We start from the raw sequence: 14,137 nt of genomic DNA, 5'->3' as shown, positions 1-14,137 counted from the left end.
TTCTGCTCCACTACTTTGCTGATGAAGATGGATTGGAAACAAATCCTGCATGTCTTCCTGGAGGGTAGGTGAGTGCCCAGTAGGTTGCATATGTTCGTTCTTGGGGGGGGGGGGAAGTGTGGCAATGCCTACTTTGGCAGCACACACACTGGCTTTTTCCAATGCCTGCATGTGTTCCTTAGTACTACATGGTTAGTAGTAAATGTGGCCAGTGGGCAACCGTCTAATCTGGATTAAGTCGTGGCCTTTCATGGTTCCCCATTTCTTCCCTGTATTTCCTGTAACCTAGTGTTCGTTTGCATCGGTGCAAACTGGAGTGGAAGATGAACATTGGCTGTTAGTTAATATCTGCGGTCCATTAGAAACTAAATTCTATGTTTCTATTCAAGGGTTTGAGTAATATCTCTAAATTTGCAGTATCTTTTTATCTATGCACATTTGCTGTTCTTCTTGCATATTAAATAGCTTGTGTGAAATAGCTCTTACTCGAAATCAAACAGGTTATCTACAGCATTTTAATTACTGGCTAACACACTTTTCTACTTAAATCATTTAAGAACAGATAACAGCTGGAGAATGACTATTTATACTCTGAAAGGCATGTTTAGATACTGTGTATAAAATTGCACAAGCCACAGTAGTGCCAGTACTTGTTACAGTTTCCTGTGTTAAAGTAAAAAGTGCCCTACTAGATTTCTTAACATGGCTTGTTAAATTTCAGTAGAAATCAGGGTGTAGTATTTCCACAAATAAAAGTTAATACTTGAAGGCAGTTGCTTACCTTTGGAAATCCTTTCCAGATGCTGTCTAGTACAAATAACAGTGCAATTTACTGATTCACATATTAATCATCTTGCTAAATGGGAAACTTTGCAAAATGTTCCTTTAATAAAGTGTATGCTTGCTCTCTCGGCCAATAAAGTGAGATGAGCGCCACAACCCCAGAGTTGTCCACGACTGGACCTAACGGTCAGGGGTCCCTTTACCTTTTTAAACATGCAGAATTGTGGCAACAAATATTTACACCAGCTGGTTGCTTTGTCAAAAATTGTCAATTTCAATCCCTGCAGGTTTTCTTTTAAAAAGTTTTCAACACTTAAGTGCTGTTGGAATATAACATTTATTATTAAAGAGTAACCCTTGGCAAAAGTGTCAGGAGGTTGTAAAGCAACACTGTAATATTTTACATATGAAGGTTCAAGATCTCTGTACATATAAAGTTGACAAAGAGTTCTGAAATTAGTTGGGACTGTAAATTGGGAGAGTCAAGTAAAACATGAAACAAATTAAGGTTTGGAATAGTATTAAAGGTACCCCATTACCAGATTTTTTTTTGTTTGACCACGCCCAATTTATAAAGGAGTAATGTCTTTCATTTAAAAAAAATAGTGCCACCTCTCTTGCAGCTGGATAGAAAATGGTGGCTACAATGTCAACTTATTTCTCAACATTGTAGAAGTCTATGGACTGCTAATGGCAGATTTCATCGAGGAAGTCCCACCTCACATTCTTCCAGCGCAGGATTCAGCGGTCAGTGGAGCAAGACAGTTTGAGCATATTACACGGATCCTGGCCCGACTGCACTGGCTACCAGTTAGTTTCCGGGCCCGATTCAAAGTGCTGGTTTTGACCTATAAAGTCTTAAATGGCTCAGGACCACAATACCTCAAGGACCGCCTTTTTCCATATGAACCTACCCAGACTCTGAGATCATCATCTTCTGATGCCCTTCTTCATGTGCCTCCTCGAGAGGTCCAGATGGTGGCAACATGAGAACAGGCCTTCTCTGCAGTGGCTCCCCATCTATGGAATGCTCTCCCCAGGGAAGTTTGCCTGGTGCCTTCATTGTACACCTTTAGGCGCCAGGCAAAAACGTTCCTTTTTAACCAGGCCTTTGGTTGATCTGATTGACACCCTATGCTCTTTAAAATGCAGCTCTTTTTTTGCGGGGGGGGGGTTGTTATTGGGTTCTTTTTATTTTGATTATATAGTGGTTTTTTTGGTTGATATCTGTGAACCGCCCTGAGACCTCCGGGTGTAGGGCGGTATATAAATTCAACCACCACCACCACCTATGAAGGCTATGAGAATAAGAATGCCCCAGGGGCTCCCCCCATTTTGGAGATGATTCTTGTTTTTATTGCATGCAGATTGCTACTAATGCCAGAGTTTTTAAGGCCAGTAAAGGTAAAGGACCCCTGAGAATTAAGTCTAGTCGCAGATGACTGGGGTTGCAGCGTACATCTTGTTTTACAGGCTGAGGGAGCCAGCATTTGTCCACAGGCAGTTTTTCCAGGTCATGTGGCCAGCATGACTAGGCCGCTTCTGGTGCAAAGGAACACTAAAACCAGAGCAGCGCACAGAAACGCCATTTACCTTCCCACCAGAGCAGTACCTATTTAACTACTTGCACTTTTTGGGGTGCTTTTGAACTGCTAGGTTGGCAGGAGCTGGGACTGAGCTCCCGTTGCGGGGATTTGAACTGTCAACCTTCTGATCGGCAAGCTCAAGAGGCTCAGTGGTTTAGACCACAGTGCCTCCCGTGTCACTTTTAAAGCCATGGTTGGTTCCAAATAGGGTTAGCATACATAATGTTACCCATGGTTAGTTCCAAAAGGGAAGGGGAGGGAGAAATTATACATGCAGGTGGGGGGGGGGCATATTGTGGACATTCCTGTGCTTAGTAAATTTGGCAGTGTTATCTCTATACTGGGCTAAGTTAGATTAGTATATATTGTATACTAATACTAATATATAATAGTATATGTTGATGTCGTCCTCCATGGGCCCAGTAAAAAATGTATATTTTATTTCCTTTTCCGAGTGAGTGAGGTCTTAAGCAATGATACCATGCAAATTCTTCCATCCACAGCTGCAGGTCTACCACTGAATTTGTTGCTACTTTCTGAGCCTTTTTAAAATCAGTGCAAAGTCTGGGGAGAGTCCTGGGCTTCAGAACAGCTTAGTGCAGGTGTCAGCAAGGTTTATCTTGCCTGGGCTGGATTGGTCCTGTGGAGATCCCTCCATGGGTTGGATCGCACATGTTTGAGAGTGCGCACGCCCATGATTTCTGGCATTTGCACATACACAGATGCGATTTCCGGCGCCGCGCTGTGCCAGTTTAGTGCAGCACGCGAGCGGGCAAGTTGGCTTGGGGGCGGCTCGTGGGCCAGTCAGACAGCCTCCATGGGCCGCTTCCGGCCTATGGGCCTTAGGTTGCTGACCCCCTGGCTTAGTGTGACATCAAAGAGTCTCTGTCTCCCTCTCTTGAATTGCAGCTGTGTAGAAGTGAGGAGAGTAGTAAAGGAGTGTTCTGAATATGCCATATGAAAGAAGCCCATCTTGGAGTTGAAAAGAGCCTTTGACTTGCACAATGTTTGACTACTGCTGTTTAATCGTATCCGACTCTTCGTGACCCCATGGACCAGAGCACGCCAGGCACTCCTGTCTTCCACTGCCTCCCGCAGTTTGGTCCTCTGTTGTTCCCTTCTCGTCCCCTTCTCCTTGTGCCCTCAATTGACTACTACTAAGTGCAACAAATTTTAACCCCCCCCCCCTCTGACTATGTAGACCATCTGATCATAATCCAATAAAGATGGAACTGAAAGGCCAGGAAGAAGGTACTTTTAGATGGAGACTGAAGGACTATCTCTTAGATGATCAAGAAATTGTCGAAAAAGCGCAGAAAAGGGTGACAGAATTTGACAGGGGTTCAGGACCTCTTCTGAAGGCTGGCAGGGGGCAAAAGTCTTTGTCCCCCCTGCCTGCCTTCCCGGGAGAGCGGGAAGGCAGCGCTGCGTTTTCCGCTCTCCCGGGAAGGCAGGCAGGGGGGAGCAAAGACTTTTGCCCCCCGCCAGCCTTCAGAAGAGGTCCTGGACCTCTTCTGAAGGCTGGCGGGGGGCAAAAGTCTTTGCTCCCCCCCGCCTGCCTTCAAAAGCCGTCCGGGGGCTTTTAAATCGCCCTGGACAGTCCCAGGGCGATTTAAAAGCCCCCGGGAAGGCAGGCAGGGGGGACAAAGACTTTTGCCCCCCGCCCGCCTTCGGAAGAGGTCCTGGACCTCTTCTGAAGGCTGGCGAGGGGCAAAAGTCTTTGCACCCCCCCGCCTGCCTTCAAAAGCCGTCCGGGATAGCGGGAAGCGCTTCCCTGCTATCCCGGACCGCTTTTAAAATGCTGGCGGTGGGGAGCAAAGCCTTTCGCCCCCGCCGGCCTTCCTGGACCTCTTCTGAAGTCCGGAGGCACCGCCAGCATTTAAAAGAGGTCCCCGGAGATTTCCCTATGGGCTTTCGTCTTGCGAAGCAAGCCCATAGGGAAAATCGTCTAGCGAAGCGACGCAAAAACCGAAAAACCCTTTCGTCTTGCGGGTTTTTCGTCTTGCGAGGCATTCGTCTTGCGGGGCACCACTGTATAACATTTTCTTGCATATCCCAATTATTTCATAGGGAGCTAAACTATTCATTTAGACCAGTAGGGCCTTAAATGGATTAAATAAAGCATGTAATATCAGGTAATCCATATGGCATTCTAAACAAGAGGTAAAGATGCTATGCAATAGTTGATTGAAGCAAATGGTTTTGTCAGCAAGTACCGTATTTACTTGAATCTAATGCTCACATTTTTTGGCCAAATTATGTTGTGAAAATTAAGGTGTGCATTAGATTCGATGGCACATTTACATTTGACAGCAAATGCTTTTTTTGGATTCAAGGTTCTGAAAATTGAGGTGTAAGATTTGATGGCTCAAGTAAATACAGTATTTCTGCATTTGTAATGTACATTTTCTATGCTTACATTGCCATCAAGTTACAGCTTTGTGCTTAAATGAACACATGCTTTTATTCAACAATAGTTGCTTTAGCAGCTCATACTGGTTTGCGTTACATAGGTGTAAGTACCTAAAAGTAGGTTTTGTTTCTTGGATATCAACTGCATTTACGCATAGTGAGGTATGTTGGTTTACAAAAATGAGAAATGTGATAATCTTTCATCCTTATAAAGCATAATGAAAACAGTTATTCTAAAACAAAACAATTATCTTTTGTGAAGCATTCTTTTAAAGTCAGTTACAATTCTTTGCATCTTTTGGTCAAGTTCTTTGTGTTCTTGCCAACTCGTGTGCCTTCGCATGTCTAAGCCAGGCATCTTCAACTTAGTGCACTCTAGGTATTTGGTCTGCAACTGTCATTATTCCTGACTGTTGGTCTTGCTAGTTGGGATTGCAGGGAAACAGAGTCCAAAACATTTTGGAGGGAATCATATTAGGGAAGGCTGCTGTAATTACTTGTCACAAGGCAGCTTGTGCAGTGAAGATAAGGTGCTTTGTTAGAAGCTTGCTAACTGCAAAGAAGGTTGCTTATGATAATGTGACCCTGTTTCTACTTGACTTTTTTAGATGAATGTGGGGGTGGATACATTGAGCAGCCCTGTAGATATGGCACCTCTCCCACTTTCACATGCTGGAAAATGGCACCTTCAGCACCTGGTGTTTAAGCTGTTTTCAAAACCTTGATTTCAGTTTACATCTCTGTGATAAGTCACTGAGCAAGACTAGGTCAGTGCTCAGAGTTGGCATTTACTACATAAGTGTTTTAACTTTGTATGAAATGTAAAGTAAACATTCATGTCAAGTGATAAATATCCATAAACTGAGAAGTGAGCAAAAAACAGTTATACAGGTTACACCAAATAAGATATTGCTGTGATGAGGGCATCTGTTGTTATACTTTATTCATTATAGAGGAAAACAGTCTTAAGCTTGGTTCGAATTAGGGGTGAGGGGTAGGGAAACACTTGCTCTGAGAGCTGGATTCAAACATGGCCAACTTTCCAAGTGTTCAGTGGTGGGTAAGACAGAAACAAAGCAAAATAAAATTCCTACCGGTGGAATAAATTAAAATAGTACAAAGAAAAATAAATACAATTTTCTCTATTGGAATAAAACAAAAATTAAATTAAAATATATTTGCACACATTTCCTCTCTTCCTCCTGGCCACTAGCAAATGCTCAGCCCGCTCATTCCCCATCTCCATTCCAGCAGTGAGATTTGGGTGGTTGGAAAGTTCCCTCTGCCTGAGCAGGCACAGAGGCAAAGGGGTTTTACTTGGTGTTAGTGCTAAGCAGCAAATTGCTAAGATCATAAATGAAAGTAAATGGCAGCATTTCTTATCACCTTCACTGGTTTGGGTGGAAATGGTGCATTTTACTTTTTGCAGAGTGGACAGAGGACTTAAACCTGATCTTGGCATCTTGTTGCTCAGTACAAAGACTGGAGGTGTGAGATCCTTCTGTCTGCTTTTTAAGGGCTTATTTCCAAACTCAGTAAAATGATGTAGAATGATTGGCAGATGGGTGAGGCTTTCTGAGATAGACCTGACAGGCCAGATTGAGGGGTGTGGTGGGTCTGAAGTTCTCCATCACTGATTCTAGGTAGATTTGGTTTTAGGTGCTGGTTCATTTAGGTCAGATCTGAGTGCTATTGGGCTCTTGCATAGCTCAGCATTTTTGCCTATCTCTTGGTTGCAGCCACCATGTGTGTATCAAAATAAAGCATGCTGCATTAGTCTGAAACCATTCAGTGTTAATGTAAAGCAGATCGTGCTACAGCTTTTTACAAGCATCCTCCTATTATTGATGGCAGTGAGTGGGGTGAGCAAGGTGGGCAAGCAGGTGAGTGAGGTGGACTTGTGGCAGTGGGGTAATGCAAGTAAGGGGCTGGAGAGGGTGAGTGAGATTGACTTGTGGAGGTGGTGTGGGTCAGTCAACAGGGGAGATGTGTTGGCAGTCTGCTCTGTGGTGCTTTGGTGAGGAGTAAGATGGGGGTAGGGTAGGGGGTCTTAGGGGAGTGGGGTTTGAGAGCAAAGTGAGCAGGGACTGATAGTCACAAATAGCTAATCATTGATATGAATTGTCGTGGTGGTAGTTCTTGTATTTGTCACTCTGAAAAAAGCCACAAAGGGAGTTACAAACTCCTAATACGAAGGCTCTGGGGGTTACTCCTGCCTTTGCTGCCAGACACAGTAACAAAAACCAATGAAAAACACTGGAACAATTTTTGATAAATTTCTTCTACATGCCTCCCATAAGCACCGCAATTGGAAGTAAAAAAAAAGCATTAGTAAAATTATTCCTTGGTTGAAAACTAGAGCTGCCTGTCACAAATCTGCTCTCCTCTTCCTCCTTACACGGTTTTCCCCATATGGAGCAAAATAAAACAGACACTTTTACAGACATTGAATCTGTCTGTCTGTTTACCTCTGTCAGTAAGGAATCTTTGGGAGGACTCTGATTCAGTTAAAGTCGCTTAGAAGACTCCTGTTTCAATTTGGGCAACTCCAAAATCCCCTGAATCAACCCAATTCCCTGATCTGGGAGTTACCCAAAGCAATTTGACATGTGTACAGAATTCCCTAGTGCTAAGGTTCCTTGTGCTTACAGAAAGTTGGATGCAACATCCTTTATCCCCCAATCCATAGCAAACCATAGTTCTCGTAGATATTCATTGAAGTCAGATGGCATAGGTGTTTCTGTGAAAGAAAAATATTTTCAATTATTATTTGATGAATCCTGGGGAAGTGTTGAAAGGGGCATATTCTAGTAATATTTTCACACAAAAAATAAGGTGAAATGCATGTGTACTACAACAATGTTTGCTTTTTGTTTTCCCTGAATGTTTTAAGGCAGGGGTCCTCAAACTTTTTAAACTGGGCCAGTTCACTGTCCCTCAGACACTGTTGGGGGCTGGACTATAGTTTGAAATAAAATATGAATGAATTCCTATGCACACTGCGTATATTTTATTTGTAGTGCACAAAAACAGGAAAAACAATACAATATTTAAAATGAAGAACAATTTTAATCAACATAAACTTATAAGTATTTAAATGGGGGGGGGTTGGGAATACGAGGGGGTGGGGAGGGTGACCGAGAAAGAGGGAGGAAAGGAAAGAGGTGCCGCCTCAGACTCTGGCCAGAGGCTGCAGCACCCAGCTGCTCCCCCTTCAGTGCCCTCCTGCGAGCTCTCCCTGCTCAATCTCAGCCAACACTTCCTTCATGCAACCACCATGCAGGCCCTGTTGCTGCACAATGCCCATTATCCCCTCACATCGCTGTCAGATCCCTCTCCCAATCATCTCCCTAAGAAAATGATCCCTGAGCAATAAAATACTATCAGTCCATGATCTTTGGTTGAGGTTGTAAGACTTCTTAGTTCTTTGTAGGAATGGAGGCTTGAGTTTTTGCTTCCTGCTTTGTTTTCATTGTGTCACTTGTATCTGCTAGTACTAAAAAGGAGAATAGTAATAGCCAATAGGAGCTTGAGGTAAAGCTAAAATTTGGAAAACATTTCTACAAGGTGTCCCAGTAGAAGAATGCTACAGTTTGAAGAACAATAAATGTTTTATGAAATACCAGCTCTGCTACTAATGTCTGAAATGCTACTTAAACTATAGTATGTTAAAATCTTGTCAGATATACTGCAGATATAAAAAAGCCAGTGGTATCAACGGGTAATGATGCTCGCAATGCTTGTGTTTGGAGTACTAAACAAGTAGCACTTTCAGGAGTGATGTTTGAAAGTTGTTTCAAAATTGTACAAAACAGAGCTTCATAGTTGCATCTGCTGACCAGCTTGCTGCAATATGGTGATAAGGCCTTGTACTGCATAACATCTGAGTCTTTGGTTCTCAGTTGTGTCATGTTCATTCAGGCCCTGTTAAAGTGTACCTTCCCTCCAAAATGTGTGGGCCCTGGGTACAATTTGTGGGATTTTAGCGACTAATCAGTGTGCTCAAGTTTTAAAATATTCTGCTATGAATTGTGAATTGAGCGCTATACCAATTTTGAAATATTAGTTTGAAAGGCAGTTTAGATTCAAACCTGTTTGTGTATGGAAGATGTTGCTTTAAATGCTGAAGTCATTTGATACGAGTGTTGCAGTTGGGGTGAGGGCTTTGCAACCCTGCAGGTCCATTTTTATAATAGAAAATGATGAAATTGAGTTTGCTGCCAAATTGAAATGCTGCCAAATAGTTAAAAATATATTATCAGTCTCATATGACAAGCCAATCATTCTAACCACTATGAACTGGATTCACAAAGGAAACTGATGGAAGAAAAAAATTAAATCGCAAAGAACACAGAAATAAGTAAAAACCCACATCTATTGTGCAGTAGTGGTTAGTGTGTTGGACTAGGACCTAGGAGAAAACTGCTTTTGGCACAACAGAACACTGTGACTGAAGCCAGAGCTCATGGAAACGCTGTTTACCTTCCCGCTGCATCGGTACCTATTTATCTACTTGCACTGGTGTGCTTTCGAACTGCTGTGTACGAGAAATGAGTGTGAAGGAAAACAGTAATTTACAGTGAATCCTATTAATATATGTGATCCAAAGAGCTACTTAAAGTAATGTAACAGTTTACTGCTACCTAGTGGAATGCCCTTTCTTAAAACGTGTCAAACTGCTTTAGAAACTTCACTGGTTTTTAACATGGGGAGACTACTATTCAGTCTAAAGTTGGTTTTAGTTGAGAATTCTGTACACTGCATAGATGTATTTTTATGTGAGTTTGTGGTAAAGAAATGAAATTACTGTTACTAAATTTAAATGTTTCTGGATGTGCTCTTTGAAATTCTTTTCCATTTTGGGTACAATAGTAAATATTCTACACCACAGTCTGTAGTGACTACTAGTTAATTAGATTCTGTTGTACTGAATACCAACAGAATGTATAAATTTAATGAAAGACAACATACAGTGGTGCCTCGCAAGATGAAATTAATCCGTTCCGTGAGGCTCTTTGTATAGCGGTTTTTTCGTCTTGCGAAGCAAGCCCATTGACAGCTTAGCGGAACAGCTGATAAGCGGCTTAGCGGCTTAAGAAAAGGGCGAAAAAAACCCGCGGGGGGATGCAATATTTTTTTCGTCTTGCGAAGCAACCCCATAGGGGAATTCGTTTTACGAAGCGCCTCCAAAACGGAAAACCCTTTCGTCTAGCGGGTTTTTCGTCTTGCGAGGTGTTCGTCTTGCGGGGCACCACTGTATATAAAAAAATGGAATAGGGCAGTGGGACAGAAAATTATTCTTTAAGAGATGCTTCCAAAACATTGAAGATCCTGCCCCTCCACCCTGTACATGTATTTAAAGTTTCATTTTTGTTTAGCTTTATTTCAGCAGCCTGTAAGTAGTCATATGTGTTGTCTGTGGCACTGAATAATTCTCTGTACTACAAGGCAAGAAAGCCTGTTTAAATTTGAGAAAGAGTTGGGGCCAGTGTGCCCTAATGGCAGATGTAAGGTTTGTAAGGGGAGGTGAGCTAGAGAAACTGTTGTCTAATAATTGCTGTGCCCTGAATTTGTGAGGCTGCTACTGAGATCTGTATCATTTTATGTTCTTAATGTTACACATGGGTGTCTGTTTAACTTGCCAAAATGTGGGCCTTTAAAAAGAAAAGTAAAGTCACATTCAAGCCTGCAGTCCTCAGTAACACTTGCGTGAAAATCTAGCTAATTGATCTTGGTAAATGCAAGGTTCATTTCTGTCATAGCAGTGATATTCTGTGACTTCATCATGACGTGAGGTGTGACATGAATTACTTTAGAGCTGAATAGTCATTTCTGTTTGGTCAGTGTTATCTAAAATTGTTCCTTTTGAGTTCCCAGCCCCACATTTGAAGCAGGGAATATTTGGTTTGTTGCATTGGTCTGGAAATAGGTTATTGGCTTTGGTTCCTTCATTTATGATTGGATCACTACTAGGTGAGGTTTCAGAAGATTGTCCAGACTGTTTATTGAGCAGTAGACCTGTTGTGATCATGTGTATCTCAATGGACCCAACGGAGTTCTAGAATTCCTAGCAATTTTCTGTTTGCTATACTGTAGTTTCCTCTGAAGTTGAACCCTTACGGTAACATCCTGTGATTCCCACCTGATTGTGCAATGAAGTTTCCACTTGTTCAATGGAACTTCCTTTCCTCCCACCTCCCATTATTATTCTGGAGTGCTCCCTGCTGCTCAGAAGCAGATTTTGGGGGCCCGCAGTGATAAGGAGAGGAAGAGTGTGATGTTGGATGATACCTATCAATCCTGGATTTGATTTCATAAAGCAAGCAAAAACACTTTTATTTTGGAAAGCTTTAAATAGTTCACGAGGTTTCAATATTTTGCGTGAATCAAAAGTTGAAGGTGGACTTAAGTAAAATATTATGGTAACAATAACTAAGAGGTTTTGTATTGACAACTTAACTTCCAGTTGTAGTTAATCAATTCTGAGTATTTTTTAGAGAGTAAATATATAATGATCAAGTAGTAAATGGGATTGACGAGTTTCCCTGCACCAATTATAAAGCAGAATGTCCTCTCCTACCTCAGAGTACCTTCTAATTGCATTAATAGAACATTATAAACATAATCTCTTCTAGTAATATTTCTAATAACTTTCTAGTAACTTTGAGAATAAAGATAAAGACAACTTGACACTCTGGTAGCTTTAAATGGTTTGTCATAGTGCTCAATAATGGACCCTTTGAAATTCATGAAATACTTCGATTATTTCCCTTTACATATTGCAGTAATAAAGAGCAGTTAACAGCTTCTGGTACATTTGTAAGTTTTCCTTGTCAATACATCTATAAATTTTTACTACAACAGCCTTTTTTTAATGTAAAGAAACATCCCTGGAGTATAACTGGCAGTAGCAGAAATGTTTTTAAAAGGTGCATATATGTATTCAGTTTCTAATTGTTTTATAATTGAAATAAATTTTGGGGTCCCATAAAGATGACAATAAAAATGATAAATAAATGTTTTAGAAATTGAAATGTCTTGAGATTAACACAAAGTATACATTTCTCCCCACAGAAATTAGCAGAGTACGGAAAGACATGTATAACGACACGTTAAATGGTAGCACGGAGAAGAGAAGTGCAGAATTACCTGATGCTGTGGGACCTATTGTACAGTTACAAGAGAAACTATATGTGCCTGTAAAAGAATATCCAGATGTAAGTACCTTCTTTTGGTGAATCTGTCTTCTGGCTTGTGCAATACCCTCTCAGTGTGGCTTCATGTTTGCCAGTTTTCTAGATCCAAGAATACTACTGAGGTGTAAGGTCTGATAAATAGAACAATCTTTATTTTTTATTTTATGGCTTATATATTGCTGTTTTTCTGGACTAAACTAAGATTAAGAAAGTGGTCACTTCACAAAGTATAATGAGCTGTTAACGGTATTAGCTACTGTCAAATGCTTGGCAAAGCAATACTGTTCTGGAAGCTATGTGATTCTATCATGATGCCAAGGGGTAAGACCATTTATACTCATCCCCACAGCACCTGCAGTTTGTGTGCTCAGGATCAACTCGCCTGTCTCCAATGAGATGTTTCTGAAATGTTCCCATATATGAGCCTTCCTACGTCTAAGAACAGGCATAGGCTAGCTTGCTGCTCAGATTATAATTTGGTAGGACACTCTTCTTTCTAAAACATATGAGATTGCACTTCAGAATACATGACATCTTGCCTCTACAACAGAATAACAATTGAAACTTCATATTAGATGAACTTCTGCAAAGCTCTAAAGTTTGTTTTTAAACAACAACTCTTTAAATACTTAAATCTACACTGAAATATCTTGAGTAATAAGTTTTGATTTGCTAATAATTAGAAAATATGTGGTTAGCAAGTTTCATTTTTTATACAGTGGTAGTATAGTTTAACGGAAGGCAACCATTAAAATGTGATTGACTGGTCATTTGACCATTTTGTTTTGAGAGAAGTGTCCAATCTTATGTCTGTGCTTACACAATCTGTGCAGTTGCTTTTCTGAGAACATCTAGGATTCGATTGAGCCCTACCTATTATGGGCACATTGAACTGAGTTTGGGAAGTGTGCTCAAGTTTTTATACTTGTCACAGCTGAGCATGTTGAGCGTGTATACATGCATGTTTTAGTAAAAAAAAGAAAGAAACTATACTGATAAGAGCAGTGGTAACTTTTTCAGTTAAGTAACAGACTAATTATGAATTAGTACATAAAACAGTTACTACTAAATGGAAAGCTGTGATATTGTTCTTCCTGAATTAATAATGGTTGAGTAAATTATGGAATGAAGACATAACAAACTAAGGAATTCAGAGTCTGTATAATTTTATTCAAAAACCTTTTAAAATGCAGGATAGGGTAGCATTTACTGCCTTAATACAGTGAATGGGACATGGGGCCAGAAAATGTGGTGGCGGGCGGGGGGGGGGAGAGGAGACCCCACTCAAAAACAAAACAAAAAATACCAACCCTGGGGCAGGGCTTCTGCCAAGTTGCTGCTTTTTCTGAAATAGCTTTCCATGCTGCTTGCTGATTTGGGCTGATGAGAATGTCATATTTTTATTTTTATTAGCTCCTGGTTCTTGTTGCTTTCAGACTTCAAATCCTTTGAAATACATAGGGCCATTTTCTTGCTATCTACACTATTCCCAGTTTAAATCTCCCACCCTCCCAAACTACTATCTGTTTCCAGGGGAGAAAACCATTACTCAATAGTGTAGAGCACATGCTTTGTAGGCAGAAGCTGCCAGGTTCAATCCCTGATAACTCCAGGTAAAAGTATCTAGTAAGGCGTGGATGGGGAACCCTTTTCGAGCTAAGAGACACATTCCCTTCTAGGCAATATTCTAAGGGCCTCGCGCCAGTGGTGGATATGACCAAAAGCAAAAGTGGACAGAGCTGCTAATGAAACTTTGCTTTTGTATAGTAGGCTAGTTCCTACATGTACTCACACAGCCCTCCCTATCCTCCATCCAGATTTACAAGAGGCATCATCAGAGTTCAAGGACACATTCCAGTCAGGCAAAAGCACTTCTGGTGCAAAGTAGGGCCAATGAGAGAGGTATGAGCTGTAGATAGTTTTGAGGGCCAGATGGAGAGGCCTGGAAGGTCACATTCAGCCGCCAGACCTGAGGTTCTCCATTCCTGCAGCAGGAAGTGATGAGACCCTGGAGAGCTACTGTCAGTCATAATGGGTAATATTAGGCTAGATGGGCAAATACCTGAGCTGGCCTAAGGCAGCTTTTTATGTTGCTGTTGTAGTTATACATATATTTATTTATACCCCAACCTTTTCCCTGACAGGCTAACTGTGGCTTAC

General features: G+C 41.4%; 1 protein-coding gene across 9 annotated transcripts in view; it reads left to right on the top strand.

Moving 5' to 3' along the window:
• QKI (QKI, KH domain containing RNA binding) overlaps positions 1-14,137 on the top strand; it is a 109,142-nt gene that overhangs the window by 23,380 nt on the left and 71,625 nt on the right. For all 9 annotated transcript variants that reach the window (XR_014167196.1, XR_014167197.1, XR_014167198.1 and 6 more), the window contains exon 2: positions 11,856-11,998. Coding sequence is in view for 6 of the 9 variants with exons in the window: in XM_081906933.1 (XP_081763059.1) it covers positions 11,856-11,998 (143 nt within the window). In the remaining 3 variants the exon portion in view is untranslated. The remainder of the gene's footprint in view (positions 1-11,855; positions 11,999-14,137) is intronic.

This window comes from Podarcis melisellensis (genome assembly GCF_964234715.1).
Source record: "Podarcis melisellensis genome assembly, chromosome: 3".
NCBI classification, from domain to species: domain Eukaryota; kingdom Metazoa; phylum Chordata; class Lepidosauria; order Squamata; family Lacertidae; genus Podarcis; species Podarcis melisellensis.
Note: the sequence above shows the minus strand (reverse complement) of the source record. Positions and strands in the feature narration are given on the sequence as shown.